The sequence below is a fragment of the Diceros bicornis genome, chromosome X (assembly GCF_020826845.1).
Source record: "Diceros bicornis minor isolate mBicDic1 chromosome X, mDicBic1.mat.cur, whole genome shotgun sequence".
NCBI classification, from domain to species: domain Eukaryota; kingdom Metazoa; phylum Chordata; class Mammalia; order Perissodactyla; family Rhinocerotidae; genus Diceros; species Diceros bicornis.
In genome coordinates, this window is record NC_080781.1 from 114168074 (window position 1) to 114194708 (window position 26635).

Here is a 26635-nt window from a genome sequence, read left to right on the forward strand (position 1 = left end):
TAACCTATATCTAGATATATAGTCTGGTGAATTTACCTTTTAAAAAAAAATCAGAATGATTGGCAATCTCACTGTCCTCCAAATGGAAACTGCTTCCCTGAAGGCTTTTGATGTGGAGCTGTTCTTTCATTGCCAATAGAACCATGAAAAATAAACACTTCATTAAAAGTAAAGACATGCACTTGGAAACCCATTACTGTTTTCAAGTTGCAAATTACAAAATATTTAAGCACTTTTATGTGCTTTTTTTTTATAATTTTATTTATTTATTTACTTTTTCCCCCAAAGCCCCAGTAGATAGTTGTGTGTCATAGGTGCACATCCTTCTAGTTGCTGTATGTGGGACGCGGCCTCAGCATGGCCGGAGAAGCGGCGTGTCGGTGCGCACCCGGGATCCGAACCCGGGTCGCCAGCAGTAGAGCGCACGCACTTAACGGCTAAGCCACGGGGCCGGCCCCTACTTGCTTTTAAAATGTTAAACAATTATATTCTTTTTACCCAAAGTGGGCAGGATACAGCCTGGACACAATGGTGGAGGCTGGCTCTACTACCCTCTCCCCCAACAACTGTGCCAAATGAGTCAGTGTTAATCCACTAGGTTTTAAAGAACTCAGCTTGGATAGTTGCTCAAATTTTAAAACCTAGACTAGCCTTTGGTAGGCTTGGGAAAAGGGGCTGGACCTTATTTTATAGGACAGAACTAAACTTGAGGCTATACCCAATGCCGTCTCCAGTTCTGTGTGTACATGAGCGTGTGTGTGTGCACACACATGTGCTATCAGGTAAAACAGTCATATATGCAAAGGAAAAAAATCAAATAGGTCATTTGACATCATAGATATGCCAAGCTCTAGTTGTTTAATTGGGTGCACCCTTTGCTTAAATGGATTTTAGCCAAAATGGTTATTGGCATGTTGGTATTATGCAGCTAAGGCCTCGTTATCAAGGAAAGGCTGCTGTTATCAAGGAAAGGGTGCTGTTTGTGCCTGGGGTTAATGGCAAAATCCTCCCTCTTGCTCAGCCTGTTTGCCCATGGCCTGCTCTGGGGCTCTGTGGCTGCAAGAAGCAGGCTCTTGATGAGAAAGGGACGTAGAAGGGCTTGAATGTCCAGCAAAGCCCCAACCTTGTCTGCCTGGTCTTCCTCTCAGGAGAAGAAAACAATGCCCAGCCTTGATTCTCCCAAGGTACCAACCTGCTTCTCCCTATAGGGAGGAGTTTCCAGGCAGCAGAAAGAAGGAAGCTGCTGCGGGCCTTCCTCACTTCAGAGATTGTGGCCCCACAGCCTGGATTACCAGGCAACTCCTCTCTGTTTCACATCCATCGCCAGCAACTCTGCCTCATCGGTTTCCCTTTCTTGATTTCTAAGGGGTTTCCTCAACCCTTGGCAAGGTTACTCTTCATCATTCCTCCAGGAAATCTGACCTAAGATGCTCTGCATGCAGGTTCCCAATGGGCTTTCCAGCTTGGGGAAGTTTCCTTCTCTCTCAGTTGTATAGCCTCTTAGTTTAAAGCAAGATTTAATCTCAAGGTGAGGGCAGTAGTTGTGTCCACTCCTCAGGACAAGATGACAAGATCAGATGCTAACTGAGCCATCCATGAACAGAGGTACAAGGGCCAAAATGCCAACGAACCTTAGCAGTGGCCTGTGGATAAATCTGGTTTCCTAAGCCCACCTCCCCCAAACACCTTTCAAGCTCAGTCACTGGCACTCTTTGTCTGAGATTGTATATTTAAAAGCTTATTCCCAAGGGCACAGCCACATTCCTACATAGTCTGTTCCCATACCCACTCCCCAAATTGACAGGAGTACATTTGGAGAGGAAAGCTAAACAGTCGTGGATAAGACTGTAACTACCCAGATGGATCTAGCTGGGAGGCTGCCGCCTAGTCTTTTCCTGGCGGGGGAGGCAATGGTGTTGGGGACCAGGAAGAATTTCCCATGGTCCTGTCTAGTTGCTGGGTAGCTAGAAGGTTATATTGCCTGATTTCCTTTCTGTGGCTGAAGAGGCATCCTTATTTGAAAGTGTACATTTCACTTCAACTCTGTCATAAACAAAGCACTCTACCTTGAGGGCATTATGCTAAGTGAAATAAGTCTGACAGAGAAAGACAAATAGTGTATGAGCTCATTTATATGTGGAATCTAAAAAAAAAAAAAAACAAACATAGAAAAAGAGATCAGGTTTGTGGTTACCAGAGGTGGGGTGGGGGGAGAAGGAGTTAGAAGAAGGGGGTCAAAAGGTACAAACTTCCAGTTATAAGATAGATAAGTACTGCAGATGTGATGTACAGCATGGTGACAATAGTTAACACTGCTCTGTGGTATATATGAAAATTGCTAAGAGAGTAAATCCTCAAAGTTCTCATCAGAGGGAAAAAAATATTTTTTTGTATCTATATGAGATGATGGATGTTAACTAAACTTATTGTGGTTATCATTTTGCAATATATATAAGTCAAGTAATTATGTTGTATACCTTAAACTTACACAGTGCTGTATGTCAATTATATCTCCATAAAACTAAAGGAACCAAAAAAGAAACCCTAAAGCACTCCACACCCCAACATACGCACCCCAGTTCTGCTAGCCACAGTCAAAGCAATCGCATTTGGTGGTATCTGCAGCGGGGCCTCTCTCATGTGCTCAGTCATTTATATGGCCCTGGGTCTAAACATATAGGCCCATCTCTTCCTTGTGGGGTCATTTCCAAAGGAAGAGCAATCGGCAGATGTGTCATCAGTGGATAATTCCCACAACTTTGGAAAGATTGCTCAAAAGCAGATAAGAAACAAAGGGAGCCTTTGATTTCCTATGGCTTGCTTGAGTTGTTTTCCTCTCTCACAGAGGAATGCATGTTTCCAGACTGAATGTCAAAGAAACAAGTTTAATCAAAATCTCTTATGCTGTGTCTTTCCCTTTGGTGCCTGCATCCTTTGGTGCAGAGTATAAGCCAATATGCTGCAACTGATCCCCCCAGGCCACTACATGGTAGCAATCCTCTCCTTCCCCCAGGCAGGGAGTAGTACTTGCTTAGCCAGGCTTGCAAATTCTGGCTGGTGGATTGTGCGATTAGCCAATGACTGTTGCCTTCATAGTCATCGGAAGTGGGTTTGGTAAGAGGAGATTTGCCATCAAATTGTCCCTTCCTGTCCTGATTTTACAGAGATCCACTATGAGGGTCCCACAGTACACCGATCAGTGAAGTATTGAGTGTAACCACCCTTTTGCTCAGTATTGTGATAGGTTGTGTGCACTTGCATGTGTGTGTGTATGCGTGTTTGTGTGTGTGTATGCATGTGCATGTGCAAGTGTGCACGTGCACAGACATGCCCCCGTGGAACAAAGAAAACATTTGTAAAGGAAATTCAGAATTCATTCTCATCCTTGAGGAGCATATAGTTTAGATGAGGAGATGATATTTACACATTATTAAAAATATATTTGGTCTGATATTTCCCTGACCTTTCCCTTGAGGACAATTTAAGACAGAGCTAAACCATGCAGAGTAAAAACTAGGAGCTCCTCCACCCTTGCTTTTAAGAAAATATTTTAGACTGTAGAAGGAAAATTCATTGCTCATTTTTTTAAAGGAAACAGATCCTCTTTACCCTCTCAGGCCAGAAACCTGATCAACCTAATAAGCACTTTTTAGGAAATACTGGATTCCCCTTCTTCACCAATAACTTCATTTGGCTTCCTATGATTCAGCTCCAAGTCCATAATGCCCTTCTATCTTCACTTGTCCTTTATTCAATAAATATCAGTCTTGTGCCAGGTACTGAGGATACAGTGCTGAATAAAATTCAAAGTCTAGTGGGGCAGATAAGATATGCCCACAAATTACTCTAATGCCAGAATATTGCCATGTACTTCCGTAAACAAGGAGGTATAGAAGCTCAGAGGAGGCAGAAGTCATTTCCAGCTGGGCTGAGCAGAAGAGGAGAAGGAAGAGAAGGAGGTGGTGGTGGTATTTGAATCCTGGAAGGTAGGTAGAGATCAATCCCTTGATAGGTAGAGATTGGGCTGGGGGTGGGCGTGGTTATTCCAAAGAGAGGCAATGGCGTGAAGAAAAGCATACAGGTGATGGAATGTCCATTGAGAGAACTGGGTTGCTGGAACACAAGGTTCCTCTAGGAGGGTAGTGGGAAATGAGGCTGGAAAGGCATGTTGGAACCACAGCGTGGGGGAACCGGGATACCACCCTCTGGAGGAAAGCATGTAGTCAGTAGAGACTGGAGAGGCATAGAAAACTTTTCAGAGGGAGAACAGTATGATTAAAGCAGTGCTTTGGTGGCAGTGAACCTTGGAAGGAGAGATATGGAGCAGGGAGACCTGTTGGGAGGCTGCAGCCTTAGTTTGTGTAACAGAAGATGGTGGCTTCTTGCCTTTATTAAATGTATTGTGATTGCCTATCACTGGGACTTGTCTTCCTTACGAGGTTGTAAACTCTCAAATCTTTAGAGGGAGGGCACAGTGTCTCATTCATCACTGTATTCTTGGAATCTGGCACAGAGTAGATTCTCACTATATATACTTGTTAAATGAGGTAAATAGGATGCTTCCAGTGGAGATGGAAAGGATGGGTAGATATGAGAGTTCACGTAGTAAGAGAACAGATGGAGCCACCTATGGTGGTGTTGGAAGGCCAGGCTCAGCCTACATAGATGTCTTGCGCAGCAGCTAATCTTCCCTACCAGCCTCTGAAAGACTTTTCTGCCAGTAGCCTCTCTTCTAGTCACTCCCTGTCTCTATTGCAGTTCTCCTCAGCATGACCCACGACAATTCTGTCTGCCCACTCTGGATCCTTATCAAGGGCATAAAGCACATGGAGAGGTGACTGAGCAAATGTATTGAGTCTCTTTCTCTGGAGACCTGAAGGAACAGTTGATAATTCTATGTTCTTCTGGCTTAATTGAAATCCTTTGCCTGCCTAGAGGCAGGGGGCTGGACCACATGGTGCCTTAGTTCCCTCCCTACTCTGAGATTCTAGAAAGCATTGGAAACATTTTGATGTGTTTGGACTGACTTCATTTACACAACCAGTTCTACATGGGAATCACATCCTATGCCCAGGCAAATATCTCACCCAGAGACAAGGCTTGTTTACCTTGCTCCTCCCTTCTAATCTTATCAAGGAGGAGGGAGAATCCCTCATTAGCCATCTTCCATAAACTGAGCATTTGTAAAACAGCCTAGAAGCCACCCAGAGCTATTATGAAGGCTTTTCCAAGTTGTCAGTGAATGGTGTTTTTTGGAGGGGTGGGGTGGGAGTGGGGGATGTGCTAACAAAGTCCAGAAACAGAGAGAATACAGAAGACTAGGGATCAAGAGATCATGTAAATGCACAGTCTCCTTCCAGTGGAGGGCTCCCACAAAGGGCAAGGGCCTGAGGAACTGTCAGCTCAGCTGGACCAGCAGCAGTGACACAACTGATGCTTTGGCCTCAGGCGGGGACCTTTTCAGTTTAGTACAGCAGAACTCTTGCCAGGCAAACGCTTGGGAAACAAGCTGTGTGAGTTGCCGGGCCTCTCCCTCCGACCTCCACTGTGGCAGGGTCATCGCAATTAGGAGCTCGCCAGCCCCTCGGGCCAGAACCCCCGCCTCATTTGGTCAGTATTCTTGCCTTGACAGTCACCTCCCTGTTAGCCATTTCTTTGTGGTCAGCTTTTCCCCTGACACTCAGGACATTTAGGGGCAGTCAAGCATCAAGTACTAATACTTGGGGTGTGTAATTTTGATCCTGGTCCAAGTCAAACGGAATTATTAAAATCAATGAACTATTTAAACAACATCATACTACACAATACAAGTCTGTATACTACCACTGCACAAGATGGATTTTAAAATCCCATTTGAATTATCTACTGTTCAGGGTCATCTGTGTCATTTGTCCTCTCCACTGCCACAGATAATCGAAAGTTGGATGGATTACTGGCTTAGCTACCTCTACACAGCAGTCTTCCATCCTGCCAAATTTTGCTTCTGTTTCTGTTTCTCTGTCTCTCATCTCAGAAGAGAATTTCTATTTCCACCTTGGCAAACAATTTGTTCCCTTTGGCCAGAGAAGGCAGGCTCCTTCTCACCTCAGAGAAATGCTCGAGTTCTTTTAGGAGTGCCTGGTAGCAGTGGCACGGCCAACCTCTACAGACCTCAGCATGGCTCTGACCCTGACTAGAATAGTGGGTCCAATTCTGTGTTCCCCAGCTTCAGAAGGACAAGGAAAAACTCGAAGGAGTATTCAGAACTGGCTAAAGCACTGGAGGATAAAAGTGAAAGAAGTCAGATTTTGTACAGAGAAGACTGTAGGAAGAATTAGTTACATTACGTAGGTTGGGAAATTGCTCATTCCCATATGTGCCCATAAGAAGGGACAGCGCAGTGTTTCATTGAGGACTGCTGTTCAGCACCAGAATGGATTGCCTCAGGAGGAAGAAGAACCTTCTCCTCTCCACAGATGCTATTTGGTCAAGAGGATTCAGCATAATCCTGACTGGAGTTAAGAAGAGGGGAGAAGGAAGAAATGGATATTCAGCCTCCCTTTCTCTCATGGTGCTATCCTACTCCTCTTTTCCTGCTACTGGAGGGGAAATCTTCTAGCTCCCCGGACTTCCCATGGTCACACTTGTAATCCCAAATCCTCCTCCTTTTTCTGGAAGGCAGTGGGGTAGTAGTGGAGAGAGCACTGGACTAGAAGCTCAAAGACCTGGCTCGAGACCCAGCCAACTAGCAATGTGAATGGGCAAGTTACTTCCCTATTCTGGGCCTCAGTTTCCTCATTTGTAAAATGACCTCTAATGTTTCTTAGTGGCCATAAAATTCCGTGATTACCCCCATGTGAATGCCTGTGTTTCTCAACTATTAGCGGTTCAAGATTGATTATTCGACAGCAATGATGTTAGTGGATACCTTTCCACTCACTGCCTGCCAAGTCCTGGTAAAAGCCTGGGCTCCAGTCCCCGGAAGCAACCTGCTTGCCACACAGCACCTGCATCAACGTGCCACCGGTCAAAATCAGGCACACTGATCTGGCTACAACCTTCCCTTCTCTATCTGGCATCATCAATGTTTCCCTCTGTATTGGATCATTTTCATCAGCATACAAATATACTGTTATTTCTCTCATTTTTTAAAACGCCTTTTGTTTACTCCATTTCCCCTCCAGCTCCAATTTCTCTGCTCCTCTGTACAGCAAAGCTCCTCAAAAGAGTTCTTTACCCACTGTCTCCAATCTCTCTTCTCCCAGTCGCTGTCTTTTTATTATTATTGAGATATAATTCACAAACCATGAAAGTCACCATTTTAAAGTATACAATTCAGTGGCTTTCAGTACATTCACAATGTGTGCAAACATTGCTACCACTTCTAGAACATTTCCATCACCCCCAAAATAAATCCCATACTCATTATCAGTCATTCTCCATTCACTCCTCTCCCCAGTTCTTGGCAACCACTAATCTACTTTCTGCCTCTATGAATTTGCCTTTTCTGGACATTTCATATAAATGGAACTACACAATATTTGTCCTTTTGTGTTTGGCTTCTTTCACTTAGCATAATGTTTTTGAGGTTTATCCATGTTGTAGCATGTGTCAGTATTTCATTCTTTTTCATAGATGAATAATATTCCATGGTATGGATGTATCTCATTTTGTTTGTCTATTCATGATTTGACGGACATGAGTTCTTTACACTTCTTGGCTGTTATGAATAACACTGCTATGACCATGTGTGTATCCATTCTCTGTTAAACCTGCTCTGCTCAGGCTTTTGTCCTCCACTGCACCACAGCGCTGGCTCTTCTCAAGGCAGACAGTGATCTCCTCAGCGCTAGACTGAATAGTCAATTCTCAGTCCTTATCTTACTTGGCTTATCAGGAGTATTTGACACAGCTGATCACTTCTTCCTCTTCTACCTGGCCTCCAGGACATCCCATCCTGTTGATTTGCCTCCAACTTCACTGGACTTTCCTTCTTAGTCTTTCTTGCTGATTTCTCTTCATATCCTCAACTGTAAACATTGAAGTGCTCCAGGTTCAGTCATCAGGATCTCTTTTCTTCCTTGTCTACACTCACTTATGTGGAGATCTCATCCCATCTTGTGGCTTTAAATACAATTTAAACACTGGTGGATGCCAAATTTGGATCTCCAAATTTCGAATCTCCAGCCTCTCCCCTCAATTCCAGACTCATATATCCAATTGCTTACTTGATATTTTCACTTGGATGCCTAACCAAACTGATCATATCCAAACCTGAACTCCCGATCTCCCACCCAGTATAATGCACTTCTTGCATAGTCTTCCCCATCTTGGTAAATGGAAAGTCCACCATCCAGTTGCTCAGGCCAAAAACTTTGAAGTTTTCTCTACCCTTCTTTCTCCCACACTGCACATCCAATCTGTCATTAAGTCCTGATAGATCTACTGTCAAAATCTATTGAGAATTGTACCACTTCTTACTGCCCCACTTCCTGGTCTAAGTTACCATCTTTGCCTGGATTATTTGCAAACCCCTCCCCTCTCCACCATTAAGTTTCCTTGCTTCCACCATATAGTCTGTTTTCAATACAGAGTGATTCTTTAAAAATGTAGGTCAGATTATGTCACTCCTTTACTCAAAACTCTTCAGTGGTTCCACTTCTTACTCAGAGTGAAAGTCAGTCTCTACTGAGGCCTCCAAGGTGCTACATGAAGTAGCCCTGGACACTTTATTGATTTCATCTCCCCACTCCCCTTACTCCACTCCACTCCAGTCACAGTGGCTGCCTTACTATTCCTTGATCATGTCAGGTTTCTTCCTGCTGCAAGGCCTTTGCACTTGCTGTTTGCTCTGCCTGGAGTGTTCTCTCCCCTCCATGCCCCCAGATATCCATATGGCTTACTCCCTCACCTCCTACAGGTATTTACTCAAATGTCACCTTCTTAGGGAGGCCTTCCCTGACCGCCCAACCCGAAATAGAAACCCATTCTGCCCCACACTCTTGATCTCCCTTACCCTGCTTTATATTCTGCATAGAATTTATCACCATCTGAAGTCCTGTGCATTTTACCTGTCTCCTTCCAGTCCAATGTAAGCTCTACGAAGGCAGAGATTTTCATCTGGTTTGTTCACAGCTGTATCCCCAGCATCAGAACACTGTCTGGCACACAGTAGCTGCTAAGTAAATATTTGTTGAATAAATAAATGACCACGGTTGAACTGGGTACCTTGTGTATTTTTTCTCTAGCTTTATTGAGGGATAATTGACAAATAAAATTGTATATATTTAAAGTGCACAATGTGATGATTTGATAAATAAATGAATGGGTGAATTGGTTATTTTGAAAACTAGTTAATACCTCAGCCATTTCTTATTGCTTGACTGAAGTCAACTATTAGCTTTCAAAATAGTTGTTTGTCTAAATTCAGCTGCAGGGTGATCTCGCATGAACTTTTTAAAAAGATATTCTCGTTAGAAACTTTGTCTTTCTTAAGAGTAGTATATTAAAAAATGTGGGCTCTTGAGTCAGACTGTTTCAGTTTGACATCTGAACATCTGTGTGAATCAGGACAAGTAAACCATTCTGCGCCTCAGTTTCCTCATCCATCAAGCAGGCATACTAGGAGCACTTATCCCATGTTGTTATTTTGGGGATCAAATAAAATAATGTATGTAAATCACCTAGCCTAGTACCTGGCACATAGTAAAGCTTCAGTGAGCAGTGGCTTTTATTCTTCTTATTAAGATGTAAGAGAAATTTTTCAAAAAACAGAGGGAGACTTGTAACAGAAACAACTGAATACATTTTTCTAAGTGAAACAAAAATGGCTGTCCAGCTCTTTTGTATAAGTGGCATTTCTTTGGGAAATGATCCAAAACTTGAAGGCCAATTGTTTTGTCCCTTTCCTCAGGAGGCTTTCATGGGACTGGACATATTCTCTTCATATTCTCTACATCCTCACAGAATAGTCACACTGGGAACCCCTCATACTGAATATCTCCACTTCTCACATTCTTCAACTTTAATGCCATTTCAGTTCTGGGTTCAGATTCCAGGGATTATCTTCATTCAATTATTGTTTAAAGATTCAGCACCTTCCTTTGTGGGAAAGATGCTTGCCGAGTGCTGGTACACTAGCTTTCTAAATGGGTTGACTTGCAAACAAGGTTGTCTACACTTTAAAAGGCAAGGACAATGGTCTCTATTTCCATGCCATGACGCCTCCCAGTAGCTTGCTGTCAGACACATCCTGTGTTAAACAAAGTTATCACAGATCCAGTCTGTGAATGCCAAAGTGTGCCGGATTCTTTGATTTGTACAGGGAAACCAAGGAAGCCCAAGCTGGTACAGGAGCATTTGGCTCCACATTTCACAGAAGCAGCCAATGAAGGCAGCCTCTCCTGTTCAGCATTTGCCCCACATCATTTCACACTTGCTTTCCAGGGTCCAATTCTTATATTCGAACTTCTCTCTTACCTCCCACAGCAACTTATACTGAGTTGGGCTGGGCTGGGCTGGGAACACGTTCATTTATTCATTCATTAAACCCCACAGGGATCAATAAATACTAGTTAAACCACACTGCTCCTTTCTGCTTTAGAACTATTTTCTAGTTTGTTATTTAAATGAAATTTTACCTTGTTTTCCCAGCTATGCTATAAATTTCTTGAGTACAGGGACTTCCACCTCATTCCTGTCTCCTGCAGTGCTGCACTTGATTCTTCATTCAGTCTACGTTTTTTTTATTATGCTCTGCAAAAGTGCTCTGGAGAAATGGGTCCGAACCCTAGGAGTTGGGTAAAATTTTCTCCTTGACTTTTCATTTTTTTATTGTGGTTGTTAGGAAAAAATAGCATGTAATACCCAGCAATTACTAAGCCATTTTCCCACTATAATGCAATTTCAAATAAAAACCTAACAAAGCCTATGTTGAGAATGAGAAACTTACTCATAAACGGTTGTCCATCCATTTTCATTACTTTTGGTAGCCAGAAGTCCTGTGTTTCCTGGATAGGTCATCAAGGCCAGATTATAGCCTTGGGCTGACACTCTTTTCAGGACTCCATTGCTACTTATAGTCAGCCAGTACACCTGCCCGCCAGGGACCACAAGCCAAAGGGGCATTCCGCCTGCATCACGGCGAATGTGCACAGAATTGCCGGTGCTGCTGGTAATTGCGCCCAAGTCACCTTCAGCATTGTAGGTGAAATTATACACATAGTCCCTTGTTATCAAGTTCAAGGTGTGCAGGTGGGTTCCATTGACAGTAAACTGGTAGAGCTCCTGATCAGCAGGTGAAGCAATCTCATACAGGTTCATGTCATTCAGGTGGGCTTGGTTCCTGCTAATGGTACGAATCCGAACATTCCCAAGGTCTGCCACATAAAGGGTACCATCAGGTGACACTGCTAAGGAGGAAGGGGCTTTCATCTTTGCATCTTTCGCATAGCCACCATCACCTGTGGGGGGAAGACCATGATTTTAATAATTGTCATCACAAGTATTTATATGAACATACCATATACAGAAATCACTGTGCATCAAGAATCATTTTAAAAGTAACAATAAGTGAACCAAGATTCTCTGCATGCCCTCCTCAACAAATATGAAACTTATTCAAAATTCTGGAGTCAGTACCCCTGAAGATGAACAGTAAGATGTAATTATCTCAGTTAACACCAATTTTGTGAAATCCTCAATCCTGCTGTTCAGTGTCTATTGTATTGCAAGATACAAAAACAGCAAATAATGACAGCCACACAAAATTTGGCTGGAAATCCATGAGACTTATGCTTGTCAAGGCTTGTAGGAACGATCTTAGGGCTTTCCAATCCTACTGTGCCTAGAGGACCTTTCTTTGGTTAATTCCCATCGTCACCTTGTCAACGTACACTAAGTCTATAAGTGCAACAATGATTCAGAACATCAAATTTGATAACTGGAATAAACATTAGATTTGCCTTGAATGAAAGATACAAATTAGCAAAATAACTATAAAACTAATTATCCAGGAAAACATTGGAAATAATGATCAAAAGTCATATCGACCAAGTTGCCCATTCTTGGTTCCTCTGGCCCAAGGAAAGGCAAAGGTTAAGAGAACCATTTGGGCCTGGATGAACAGTTTAATAGGGCTGCATGCAGCATGGAGGGATTTCCATGTCCCAGCTATAAATGTATCTATTGACATTTAGAGGACTGTTTGCTATCTGGAATATCCACTCCATGTTTTGGGGAAAAGGCTCTTTTTTTTTTTTTTTTTTTTTTCTATTTCAATTGGAAGTAAAGGGCGCTATTGGTTATGGAGAAAGTTTTGGATTTTTTTAAAAATAGTATAAGTAGCAGACTGATGTCCTGAGAACTCTCCACTGTGGGATTTAAAATTTCCCATGTATCCCCAAAGCAGTCTGCCCTAGTCCCTATTTAGGCTTCCAATAGCACACACTATTAATCTGGAAACCAGTCACTTAGGGGAAGTAATTTTTTCCTTAGCTAAATCAGTAAATGTAAGTTTTACCTAGTTTCCCTTTCTCCAAAGTACAAATAATGTCATGATCTTACATTACATTTGTATAGTAGTCAACTTCTTAGAGTATCAAAATTTTTATTATACTAGTTTATCCTCAAACCAGCAAGGTGATATAACTGAGACAAGTGATATTTCTATTTAACAGATGAAGTAAGCGAGTCATGAAGAGGTTTTGTGGCTTGCCTAGAGCCACTCAGTGAGTCAGCTGCAGAACTACAAACAGATACTAGGCTATATGACCCCCGACCCATTGCTTTCTCCACTTGCGCAAACCAATGTTCACAAGTAACACTTTCGTTTGCCTTTTGACATTTCTGATGCACGTTTTTCTTTTTAAACAGAGAAGGGGAGCTGGTCAATTGCTAAAAAGGTCATACCTGAAAAACAGTCACAGTTGGGATCAATTTTGCAGTCACAGTCAGTGGGGGCACCAGCCATGATGGAGATCTCCCCATTGGTGGTAACTTGCTGAATGCGGTTTACTTTCCTCTCATCTGTTTCAGCTATGAAGAGCAGCCCGCTGTGGGAGACGCTGATGGCTCGAGCCGACTCCAGAGTGGAGTGAATTGCCACCTTGCTGACCAAGAAATGATCGATGCCTGGCACCTGGCAGTGAATGGGGCGCCCTGCAATGATCCGCACGCGCCTGTTCTCAGAAATTTGCAGCACAATGTTGTTATCCAAGACATACAATGAATTGTCCATGGGATTGACTGCAAGGTCTGTTGGCCACTCTAATCGCACCTGCAAAAAGGAACAGAACACACACCATTAGGTTACAATATCTTTCCAGGAGCAGTTTTACCTTGAAAGAAGAATTGGTTTACTGGTTCCCCCTGTCTCATGAATTTCAGCAATGTTGGTGTTGTCTGGCAAAGTTGGGGGATGACGGTTGATCAAATGTCCTGGTAAATATATTTATCATTTATAACATTTCCAGCATAATGTAAATTTGTTTTCAGTAATTCCAGAAGGATTCTCTAAAGCAGTGTTTTTCAGAGTGTGGTCTCTGAACCAGCAATAGCATCACTTGGGAACTTGTTAGAAATGCAAATTCTCAGACCCCAACCTAGACCTATTGAATCAGAAACTCTAGGGGTAGGGACCCAGCCATCTGTGTTTTAACAAGCCTTCCAGGGGATTCTGATGCACACTAAAGTTTGAGGATCACTGCTCTAGGGCTTCTGTGTCACTAGTAGATGTATGGAAGAGCAAAGCCATAGAAGCTTCTGGAAAACAGAGTGCTGGAGAAACCAGATTTTATTCTAACAGCAACCTTTTGGGATAGAACTTTCCATTAGCATAGACCTAGCATCCATCTTGTGGAACACTCAGGTGAAATTCATCAGCTGGTGATTTGGAATCCTAAATTGCAATGCATTGCCACCGAGCTTGACCTGGTTCACTCCATATCTCTCTTTCCTCAGCAAAGAAACAGGGTGATTTGTTATTTCACTGAATTTTTGCTGAGTCTCTTCTCTGGGCTAAGCCTTGTGCTAGGCTTTGGAGATGCAAAAGAATACTATGACACAACCTCTGCCCTCAAATAACTCATGGTCTAATACAGCCCTTGGAGGAGCCATAAGGCAATTACTCTCCATGTTATGAGAAGGAGACAGCAGAGAGGGTGTGAGGGCACTTCATCCAGAATAGAAGTCAGGAGGCAGGGGATTCCCAGAGAAGGCGCTACCCAAGCAGGGCCTGAAATGATCAGTAGGAGAGGAAAGAGGTGAAAATGGGAGGAGGGAGCAGAGTTGAGGACAATGCAGGTAGAGGCAACAGCATGGGTGAAGGTCTAGAGGTTAGAGACAGTATGTCCCATCTGGGTTACTACAAACAATTCAGTAAGGCTGAGTGTAGGGGAGTGGGGAGCAATGAGAATCAGGAAGTAGATAGTGGCTAGGTATGCAGACTGAATTGTGTCCCTCCTAAATTCATGTTGAAGTCCTACTCCCTAAGGTGACTATATTTGGCAACAGGGCCTTTAAAGAGGTAATTAAGGTTAAATGAGGTTGTAAGGGTGGGGCTTTAATCCAACAAAACTGATGTCCCTCTAAGTAGAGGAAGAGGCAGGGCCGGCCCCGTGGCTTGGCGGTTAGGTGCGTGCGCTCCGCTGCTGGTGGCCCGGGTTCGGATCCCGGGCGTGCACCGAGGCACCGCTTCTCCGACCATGCTGAGGCCGAGTCCCACATACAGCAACTAGAAGGATGTGCAGCTACGACATACAACTATCTACTGGGGCTTTGGGGGGAAAAAAAATCAATAAATAAAATCTTTAAAAAAAAAAAAAAAGAAGAGGAAGAGACATCAGAAGTGTGTCTGCACAGAGAAAAAGCCTATGTGAGGACACAGTAAGAGGGTGGTCATCTGCAAGCCAAGGAGAGAGGCCTCAGGAGAAACCAAACCTGCCAACATCTTGATCTTGAACTTCTAGCCTCCAGAACTGGGAGAAAATAACTTTCTCCTGTTAAAGTCACTCAATTTGTGGTATTTTGTTATGGTGGCCCTAGCTGACTAATACACTAGGCGATGGAGGGACGTACTTGTCCAGCTTTATACTGATGGCTGTGGGAAACCACTAAAGAGCTTTAAGTAGGGGTGTGACATAGTCATATTTGGGTTCTAAAGGGATCACACTGGCTGCTGTTGAGACCGTATTGGAGGAGGAGGTGAAATAGGAGGCAGGCCGATAGTTAGGAGGCTCCTACAGTGGTCCAGATGAGGGATGATGGTGGCCTGAATTAGGACGGCAATAGTGGGGATGGAGAGAAGTAGATGGATTTGAGACATGGTAAGGAGTTAGAAGCAAAAGGACTGATGTGTGTGTGTGTGTGTGTGTGTGTGTGTGTGTCTGGTGTCCTTGTGCCAAGTGCTGTGCTAAGCACTGGGGACACACAGGCCAACCAAACATGGTTCCACTCTAGTTCCTTTTCGGATACAAGAGTTAGCCCAATGCCTGCCTTGATGTCTCTTTGATAGCTCCTCTTTATCACCGGGCACCTTTCAGAGAGCAGCGTTATATGCACTCTCTACCCCCCCTTCACTTATTCTGTACTTTATTTCTCTTCTCTTAGGCTAGACAAAGCTGGAAAAAGTCGTCTCATTCCTGGCCAAAATAGTAGCAGTAACGTAGCTACCCTTCTTTTTGCCTTGAGTGCAAGTCCAAGGAAAGCTTTGTTTTTCTCATTGAATCTGAAAGTCTAAAAACAAGATCTGGACTGTCATTGCATTCTGAGGCCTACTGTTTCCCCAGCTGGAAGGGGCCTTATGCTCAGTAATGAAGTGGACAAAGCCAGTCTGAGATAAGGCGCTCCCTCTCATTCTGTCTCTTAATGGAAGGCAACCAGTGATGTTGTAAAGAAGACAAAGGTCATCTTTGACCTCCCCTCTTGCACCACTTGGGGCTCTTTGCCCCCTGTCTCTGAGTGTCTCTCCCAGACATCTAGCAACCTCATTCTGTCCCCATGTCTCTGCATGCCCTCAACTTCCACACTGGCTGGCCTTCTCTGGTCAGCACCATATGCCTCTGGGCAGTTAGGAATTTGAACGCTAATGGAGTATAAAGCCGAACTTGTGTTATGCATGTTCTACAGAGCCTTTCAGACTGAGGCCATTGGATAAACATTAAACACCAGCCTTAACAGCTCCCAGAGCAGTTTGCTGTGATGTGTTCCTCAGCACGTCTATCTGAAGCCTGTGCATGTCAGAGCCCTGCCGCCGAGAGGGAGAGTGAGCGCCTGCTGCTGCAGAGGGGGCTGACTCCTCTACCATGTGGCCCCACTTGGGACCTCTATATACACTACTGTGCTTGTACAGAAGCATCTGTGCGCGCTGGTCCTGTGGAGTACCGTCCCCCAGGAAATAAGCTGCGGCTGGCTGAGGAAGAGGAGACGAATTTATTTCAGTACAACGCTCCTATTTTGATCAAGTCTGAAATCAGTGACCCAGAAAAAACAAAGCTGGCGGAAATGATGTTCTAATTATCCCCACTCTGAGAGCTGAGGCCAGGGCAGAGGGCCGGGGATGGCACACACCTGGCAGGAGTCAGAGAAGGACATGTTTTGGACTCTTCTCTGCTGTCAAGGCTGCCTCTGAGATAAAGGCTGGTAGTTGGAAGATAAGCTGTTAAATTCTCCTACTCGCCCAAGCTGATTTAAGTCAATATTATTGGTGTCATGTTTATTAGATTTAATATTACCTCAAAAATACACCAGCTATTGTGTCTGTTTGTTTTCTTTTCCATCGAATAAGTCACCCTCTGGTAGTTTCCTGTGACTAAAGTGGCCTTTGTGCTTCTGAGACACTTTCTATACTAGCTACACAGAATCCCTTTAATTCCCATTTGATTTAGCTGGGCAGCTTCTCTATGAAATCTGCTCAGATGAAAGATGTGTGGCTACTTAGTAGTCTAGGGTCTGCTTTTTCAGAAACTGGACCTTTTCACCTCTCTTAGGTTGTCAGTTCCTTTTATATTCTTCTCATGTTAACTACTCTCATTTCCAGGTAATTTTTCAAGGAACTGGTGCTTTACTCCCACGCAATAGAAACACTATATTTACTACCAAGGCATTTCCATAACACACAACCTAACATATGGAATGGAGTCGTTGAGCTGAATCTGGCAGTCATAATTAGCATCTATTAATTGCAAGGAGACCCCAGAATTATACGCTACTGAGGTGGGGCTAAGGTTAGTCTCTGAGGGCTGTTGGCATTTGCCCAAGTGGTTTCTGGGGAGAAATAAACATTTCTTTTTGGCGGGTAGGAGCGGAAAGAGATGTAGGAGGAGCAGTGAAACTTCAGTACATCTGCCTAGTGACCCAGCCTACAGGCAAACCACTTGGCCTAGTTTGTGGTGGTTGCCTCACCTTGTAAAAATACATTAATTTGTTTGAAATGTCAAAATGTATTTAAGCTAAACCAGCATTAAAGGTCACTGGTGTAGCCGCCAGCTGGTGGAATGTGCCCATCTCCCAACAACCTTCCCTGAGAAATAACCCTGAGCAGAAAGGAGCTCTTGGTCTGGATGTCAAGCCTTGACAGCACCATGTCTTCCTTTGCTAATTGAAAACTTTCCTTGAAGGGACTTGACTCTCAGGTCAGCCAGTCCCACAGTTGGTTTAAAGATCCAGCTAATTTTGACCTAAGTAGCAGTTTATAAAGCAGCAGAATCCTATAGCAGAAAATCCATGTGTAAAAGCAATATCTAAATATGAGCCCTTGATTAGACTAAACTAGATAATTCCTCAATTATAAGCTTAATCCCACAATGTGGGCAAAGACATAATTTGTATACTTGGGCTCTCTCTAACCGTTTGAAGGCTGGTCCCTTCCTTCACTAGCGTGTAACCCTAGGCAAATGAGGTATCCTCTATGAGTCTCTGGTTTCCTCATCTGTAACAAGGAAAAGGGGCTGATGATAGTCTATTTACTTTTTAGAGTTACTGCGTGGGTTAAATGAGATAGTGATGTAAGGTGCTCAGTCCAGTGCCAGACAAAGTAAGGGATGGTAAGCAGTATTAACGTTAATAATGGTTTCCGAGTCATAGACCTCTAGAGCTAGAGGAATCTAATCCACTTATTACTCAGCGTAGTTCCCTTTCAGCTCTGTTTCCCAGACTTCAGTTGTCTACATAACATCTTCATGAATTTTGCCTTACCCATACACCACTTGCACTATTATTGACAATATTTTTCTTTAAATTGACCTACTTTTTAAATATGAATAGGTGCTGCCCCTTCCTTTGAACTGGTCCTAATCAATAACATCTATAAAATTATAGGCTCACTCATCTGAGCCTTTAATAAAGGTAACTACTGTTTATTGAGTGCTTCTTACGTGTCAGTCAGGCTCCTTTATATGCTTAAAGCAATCACTTGAGAAAGAAACTATTAATATCCCCATTTTCAGATATGTGCTCTTAGCCGCTATGCCATCTGATTTTTCATCTAGAAGAGTGGACACATTTCTTCACACTCTCTTCACCAAGTCTGGCCTCCCCTTTACCTCATTTGAATCAATTGAGAGGTTGTTCTCTTTGGCGGAGGAGGTCAAAGCTCGTTAGGAGTTGAGTGATTTGTCTTTCTCTTTGTGATCTGTTATCTTTTGGTTCAATGCTTTGTGGGTGCCTACTCTGCACCAGGCACTATCATAAAGGTAAATAACATGGATCCCTGCCCTTGATTAGTTCACAGTCAAGTGGGGGAAGGCAGATACAGAAACAGGTCATTTCAATATAAAGCGGTTAAGTGCCAGGGTAGACAAATGCCCAGCGTGACATGGGAACACAGAGGAGGGAGTACGGGGCAATACTCCTAGAAGATAAATGTAAACTTAATCTTGGAGGATGAAGCAAAGGTACTAAGAAGAAGCAAGGTGGGAAGAGTGATCTCAGCAGAGGGAAAAGAATGAACAACAGCACAGAAGCATGAAACCATACGGGAGTGGGGGAACTAACTACGGTCTGGGATTACTAGAGCATAAAGTACGGTAGGTAGTAGTGGTAAATGAAGGCCAAATGTTTGCCAGGGACTAGGTTTAAGTTTCTCCACTGAGGCACTATTGTCATTTGGGGCCAGAAAATTCTTTGTTGTGGGGCCTGTCTTGTGCATTGTAAGATGTTTAGCAGTGCTTCTGGTCTTGATTCACTAGATGCCAGTAGCACCTCCCCCCAAGTTGTGACAACCAAAGGCATCTCCAAACATTGTCAAACGTCCTCTGAGGGGCAAAGCAAAACTGTCCTTTGTTGAGAACCACTGGACTAAGTCATGGAGGGCTGCATATGCTAAGGACTTTAGACTTAAATTGTGGGTGTTGACGAGGCATTAAAGATCTTTCAAGTTGGGGGCTGACACGGTCAGATTAGTATTTTAGAAAGATCACTTAGGCTACAGTTTGGGGAGCAGGCTGGAGGGAGACCAGACTGATGCAGGAGAACCAGTTTGGAGGCCAGATATTCACCAGTACCTTCATGCATTAATATAGCCTTCCATCCAGCCATCTGACAAATATCTGAGGGCTGATCCAGACAGACATTGTCCCTGCCTTCATGGTGCTCATGATCTGGAACACTGCTTCTCATGCTTTTTTTGATTTACAAAGCCCTTTGAGAATCTGATGAAAGCTATGTACTCTCCCTAGAAAAGGGCTCAGATGCAGTATAAGGAAGTGGTAAGGAGCCCAGGCTCTGGAGTTAAGACTCCGTGGGAAATTCTGTCTGTTATTTGCTAGCTCTGTGACCTTGGAGTAAATCAGTTAACCTCTCTGAGTCTCAGTTTCCTCATCTAGAAATTGAGTACAGTAATAATATCTTCTCAAAAATTTATTATAGAAGTTATATGAAAAAAAATCCATATAAAGCACGTAGCACAGTGCCTAGTACACAGAAACAGCTCTGTAAAGGGTAGCTATTTTTTTATTATGGAATGTGCCTGTATTTCTTTTGGCCCCTCTCTGACTATTGCAATGTTGTCTTCCTTGGCTATCTCATGAACTCTGAAGTGCAATCATATAGTCATGCTCTTTCAAGGTTTCCCTTGCTTCTATGCCACCAGTCGTTTCTTCCTTGTTCATTTATTCCATTCCCTGAGAACCCTTCTAAGCTATGTATCCTCCAAGAGATATTTGGCTTCTATTGGGATATATTATTTCATATACATTTGTCAGCCAATTTCATGGCTAATATTTTAGCTTATTACTTGGATGCCCCACTGATATTTGTAACAGTACTCTTGGTATGATTCCAAGTGCAGAACATGATACTTTAATTACTTTCCTTTCTTCTGCCAATAAATGTCTATTTATCCCATTTAGGCACTATGCTAGACACTAGGGAGCCAGCTCTAACCAAGACAGACTGGACCCTGCCCTCACAGAGTTTACAGTCTTTTGTTGACTTCATTTTCTTTATTTTCCAGTATGTATAAGGGGTTGCTAGTGACACAGAGCAGTAGACTATTTCTGTTCCATTGCGTCCATTTTAAGAAATTAACTTTCATGCAACAGCCTCAAAAACATATCATGACTGTTGCTATATTTTACAATTGCCACCAAGTGCTAATAACTTCTTTTCCCAAAATTCAACAGTGCTGAAGAAACCAGCTGTTTCCCAAAAAGCCTTGTCTCCCCATCCCAAACATGACACTTCTAATGTCCCTCCTTTATTACATTTCCAGCCTTATGGCTCATTTGAAAAACGACTCTGATTTTGATCTCTGAGGCCTCTTCAGTAGGAATTTCCAGGAAGTGTATGATTATCTCTTCTGTGGTACACCAGCCCTGGGGAAGATACAGTGACAGGACTGAGCGCTCTCTGCCAGGTGTTCGGGCAGCTCCACGTTAGATTTCCCCATGCTTCTAAAAGCTGACAACTCCAGATTGTTAGCATCACTTTCTGTCAGTTTTCAAATGGCCTTCTCATTTCTTGACACTGATACTGTCTGAGCTTCTTCAAATTTATAAAAGAGGGGAAAAGCCGTCTGGAGAAAGTTTGGTTTTCTGCAGTTGGAAAGCATGATGACACTTTTGAGAGCGATGGCCCTTATTGATCTTGCTTTGAAAAAGTGGAAATTATTAGAAGATGAAATACACCAGGACTACATGGGCTTGTCAACCGGCAAATTATTTCCTATTATCTCAGATCTACATTTTTGCGTCTCTTTGAATAATGACTGGAGAGCTTGAGGACCCTCTCAACCTCTGGTCAAATGCATCAGCATGGTCTGTCTCCATCGCTGCCCAATCAGAATAACTGACACTTCAGTTGGATTATTCATTGCAGATGAATAGCCAGGATCAATCTAATCAAGAGCTACAATTGGACTGATCTTTAAAATCATTCTGCTGCACAGCCTATAGATTAAATTGCATCTACCTCAACGTTCCTAAAACATTTTGGAAGTGGAGGAAACAAAGCAAAGCAAAAAAAAAAAACCAAACAAAAAAACTCCAAGGTAGTCCCGGTGTATTTCATCTTCTAATAATTTCTACTTTTAAAAAGCAAGATCAATAGGGGACATCACTCTGAAAGGTGTCGTCATGCTTTCCAACTGCAAAAAAACAAACTTTCTCTAGATGGCTTTTAAAAATTTGAAGAAGCTCAGACAGTATCAGGGTCAAAATAAAATGTTGAATTTACTAAGATGCCTGTGGCAGAGACTACTAGTTCTAGGCCTATCCTATCATCCATTCGCTCTTTCCTCCTTAGTAGTAAATTCCCAATTTTTAATCTGGGCACACTGCTGTCTAGAATAGAAGACATTCCAGCCTTACTTGCAATTATCTGTCGCCATGTGATAAAATTCAAGGCAATAAGATGTAAGAGGAAGTGTGGAAGTATCCACACTCTTGAATGGATGCTTTGAGAGGCTGCCTAAGCGGAGCTGACCCAACCAGAAGGAGACTCTTTTTGCTCTTCCTTCCATTCTGCAATATGAATATACTGGTGAGAATTTTAACAGATGTCTTAGACCATGAAGTGGCCATGAAAATGGAAGTTATGTGCTAGAATGGCAGAGCAGAAACACAGGAGCCTGGGTCCCGGAGGATCTCATGGAGCTGCTATCCCAGTCCTGGACTATACGTCTAGTCTGGCTGCTATCTTGCTTATGTCACTGCTATGTTGGGAGCGTTTTCTGCTATTCTTTTCTTTCTTTTTTTTTTTTTTCAGGAAGATCAGCCCTGAGCTAACATCTATGCCAATCCTCCTCTTTTTGCTGAGGAAGACTGGCTCTGAGCTAACATCTATTGCCAATCCTCCTCCTTTATTTCCCAAAGCCCCAGTAGATAGTTGTATGTCATAGTTGCACATCCTTCTAGTTGCTGCATGTGGGACGCTGCCTCAGCATGGCCAGAGAAGCGATGTGTCAGTGCGCACCCGGGATCTGAACCCGGGCCGCCAGTAGCAGAGTGCGCACGCTTAACTGCTACGCCATGGGGCCGGCCCCATGTTATTCTTACCTGAATCTAATCACAATGAAGAAAATGTTCTGTTAGGCTTTGTTCTTGACTGGCACTACTGACTACACTACTATGGTCAAATTGGTCTAGCAAATTTCTAGTTCTACATCTCTGAATAGATCACTGGGGTTTGCAAAATTAAATTAAATTAAAATAAATGAATGTCGTAAAGTCACTGATACATGTGGCAAAGTCCACTAGGGCAGTCCTTTGTTAAGAGGATGACTAATTGCTTGAACGTAATGATCAACGTCAAGCTTTCTTGAATATACCCAGGGCTCCATCTTTGGGTACCTTACACTGCTCTTCCAGCTCCATGACTCACTCAGATCCAGCGCTTCTCCATTATACTGTAAATACTTGTCTGCCTTCCTATGTCCTCTACTAGGTCTGTGAGTCCTCAAGGGCAGGGATGAGGTCTCCTTCATTTTTGTATTCCCAGTATCTGGTATTACAGTTGGCAAATGTTAGCTGGATGAAAACATTAGTGCCTCATTGGCTGTAACATTTTCAGTCCATAAAAACATTTAAAAAATTATAAAATGCAAATAGGCTCTAAGAAAAACTATTTCTCATCAACATGTTTGAGTCAACAAATCTGGGTTTCCAGAGACCCACTGAGGTTAGTGGGAGTTGCCATATTTCCTCAAATTTAAGAAGTGCATTTCCCACTCCCTCCATATTTTAACTTTTCTGAAGTGAGGATGTGTCTTATAATCAATTTGTACATTTAATGGAGCATTTCTTCCCACCCTGCAAAGTTGCCAAATTGATGCTATGTCTTACAATCCATGGTGTCTTGGAATTGAGGAAATACGGTATTCCCATTTTGGTCTGCAGACTTTGGGGATCCCCGAGCCTCTTTCAAGGAGTTCTGTGAGGTCAAAAGCATTTTAAAAATAATACTATTTGCCTTTTACACTTTCTCATGAGTGTACAGTGGAGTTTTCCAGAGGGTACCTGAGGCTCATCTTTGTGTTTAAAAAACATTTATACTTTTAATTTCTGATAAGGTAAACAATGATAGATAAAATGCACATATAGAAAAGCTCTTTGAGGTCCCCAACAATTTTTAGGAGTGTAAAGGGGTCCAGACACCAAAAGGCTTAAGAATGGTTACCCTAGAGGAAAGAAATGGTGAACGAAGCCATTCTGTTATATACGAGTTTCATTCAAGCTCATTAAGAAAAAAGCATGTATCCCTTCCAAGATGGTTCCTGGGGCCATAAGCTCTGTCCAAAAGCACAGTGTCAGTGGCTGAAAATCTTTACTTCCTCTAGAGACCCAAGGCCTGATGGGTGCTATAAAAGTTTGTTCTTACAGGCTCCCTCGGAGCAATCAGCACGTACACACTCTCTGAGTCTGCTGTGTAATTGCCACTACCTCATCTTAATAACAGGCATAATTGCTCTGAGTTTCTGTCGACCCTTTCTTGCATCTCCTCTCTGAAGCCTCAATTTTGGAAATGGCACTTGTGAATACACAGAATGTTTAACCACTTCCAGTTTTCAATTTACAGTCAAAGTCATCTATCAGCAGGAGATGAAGGCCCAGTGTGAAAACTACAGAATGTCCTTCAGACTCCACAGCTAATTTGTTTGTAAATTTGATTGTTATTGTAAGAAGAACATATTGTACATGATGCTACTTGCCAATTTACTATTTGTATCTCTCTGTATCTTGGGTTTTATCATTAGAATCAAAGAACTTAACCCTTTCAGCACTTCTGCAGGTGGGGAGAGGAACATGTTTACTGTTGTTTTCTTCTGAGTCTCTATTTCAATTTAATTTTACATGTATTTATTAAATACCTACTGTATATCCAGCACTGTGGGAGATACATATACAGAAGAGGAGACAACTAGAGAACAGTCCAAGATAACAGGAAATCAAATGTGAGGCCAGGTGATGAGACCATAGATTCTGAGAGAATTCAGAGAAAGGAGAGGACCACTATGGGTCTTCACGTAGGAGGAGGAAGGGCTCTTATTCTCCCCAGAGCCAAGGTTTTGCCTACATAGGAGCCAGAGACTTAGAAGAAGCCCCTGGAATCATTTTGCAGAATTTCTTCCTGTTGAGAAGTTGCAGAAACTTGTCTGTTGCAGGTTGTTAATATTACGGTATTGGCTCGACAGGATAGACCAAGCTTCCAATTCCCTTTGGCACCTAAAGCAATTTACAGACCAGAAGTATGACTGCACAGCTTTTATGAAATGGTCTGATTTCATTGATCAGCCACTCTGAGATTATGTTTTCATTTCTGTAGCTACTGCTATCCCTTCTTTCCAGTATAATATTTCAGGAAGGAACTATTAAAAAATTTCACCATGGAGATGTTAAGATATAAGTGGGGAGGGTTCTGAATGGGAAGAGAAATATCACAACTTATGATTGCTTTACTTGCAAGTTCATTTCAAGTTAGACTAGAATTCCACAGATTGTCTCTCTTATCTTAACTCTGTAATGTTTCCAAATGATAAGGACACTAATAAGAGCAGATGGTCTAATGAACATTTAGAGGGAAGATTTAACTGGTCCTATTTTCATTAGGCCTCCAGTGTGCTTCCGGGTTTTGCTCACCACTTCCCTGTGTGTAATACAAAACAGCATGCACTCAACAGATGGCCCAGCTCAGGCTTCATGCTCCCAGAACTCTGGAGACTGGCCACCTGACCACTTACCATGTGTACAGAATCATTTAAGGAATCAGGCAGGCTATGGAATTGAGCCCTAACAAAAGCAAAAAATGGTGATGAATATTGAGTACCCGAGCTTCAACAAGAGGGGAGTCAGAATTACTCTAACAAACACATTGAGCAGCTCTGGTTGAGGTCTCCCAATAACAGTTTCTTACGGATTCAGTAATGATGAAATCCTCGGTGGCAAACAGTCCACTCTAATTAATGTTTCCTCCAAACTGTAAGCATATCTGAGTGATTCTAGCAGCAACAATGACATGGAAATCTAACACCTCATTGCACAGTGTGCTAGTTATTAAGCTATTGTCTCACAGCTCCAAAATCGCCCCTTTAAAGATGTTGCTTTGTGATGCTGGGGTTGGGACTCTGCAAACTACATTTCTCTTTTGCCAGCTGGATTTCTGATAGGTCCTGACAATATGGGAAATAAAGGGTTTCTGGGAAGCTAGAAGAGGAAAAAGGGATTTGCTCCTTCCTGCTTGCTTTCTGTTCCGGTCAGCATCACTGTAATGGTAGCTCTTCATCCCGGCAGCAGTAGCTGGCTGCACTTTCCAGTTCTTTTCCATACTCTGAGAATCAGTCTCATCACTCCCCCTCAGAGGTCCCGGGAGGAGCCGGCTGGCATCCTCTTCTCAGAAGGGTAGGTCCTACCTTGATGGAGCAAATCCTCCGTCTTTCTAGGTTCTGACAATTCCAACCTCTTTCCTTTGTTTCCCCAGCACTACAGGTGGTGGCTGCTTCCTGCAGGTATTATCTCTTTCTCTTTTTTTTTTAGTGAGGAAGATTGGCCCTGGGCTAACATCTGTTGCCAATCTTCCTCTTTTTGCTTGAGGAAGATTGTCCTTGAGCTAACATTTGTGCCAATCTTCCTCTATTTTGTATGTGGGACACTGCCACAGCTTGGCCTGATGAGTGGTGTGTAGGTCCGTGCCTGGGATCTGAACCCGGGAGCCCCAGGCCACTGAAGCAGAGCACGCAAACTTAACCACTGTTGCTGGGCCGGCCCCATTATCTCTCTTTTTTTTCAACTCTAACACCCGTGCAGCCCATTCCCTATATGAAATCCTCTCTGTTAAAATAACTAATGTGGTTTCTGTTTTTCTGGGTGGATCTTAACTGATATTCACAGCATAAACCCATATATAAGGACAGAGGAAAAGTAATATCCATTGTAGGTCAGTGGTAATAGAAAACTAGTAAAGGTGAACAAGAACCAGCAAAGACTATCTTAGCCCCAGAGAACTTATTAGTCACTAGCATCCTCTGTATATCTACCGGCCTGTAAAGCTGCCATGTCCAGAAAATGTCCATGTAAAATAAATCCACTGTGCTTGGACTCTATGAAGTTGGCTGTGATTGGCTTTATCCAGAGCTTCTCTGACTCTCTGGAACAACCATGCTGATGTCATTATTCTCTAGAAACTTCTCACTCTTGCGATTTTTGAGGGTGATTTCACGATGGATCAC

At 43.0% G+C, this 26635-nt stretch overlaps 1 protein-coding gene across 21 annotated transcripts in view; it reads right to left on the reverse strand.

Annotated features, from left to right (window-relative positions):
- TENM1 (teneurin transmembrane protein 1) overlaps positions 1-26635 on the reverse strand; it is a 780745-nt gene that overhangs the window by 32825 nt on the left and 721285 nt on the right. For all 21 annotated transcript variants that reach the window (XM_058536663.1, XM_058536660.1, XM_058536662.1 and 18 more), the window contains 2 exons: positions 12889-13255; positions 10931-11441 (listed from right to left, as the gene is read on the reverse strand). In XM_058536663.1, coding sequence (XP_058392646.1) covers positions 10931-11441; positions 12889-13255 — 878 coding nt within the window. The remainder of the gene's footprint in view (positions 1-10930; positions 11442-12888; positions 13256-26635) is intronic.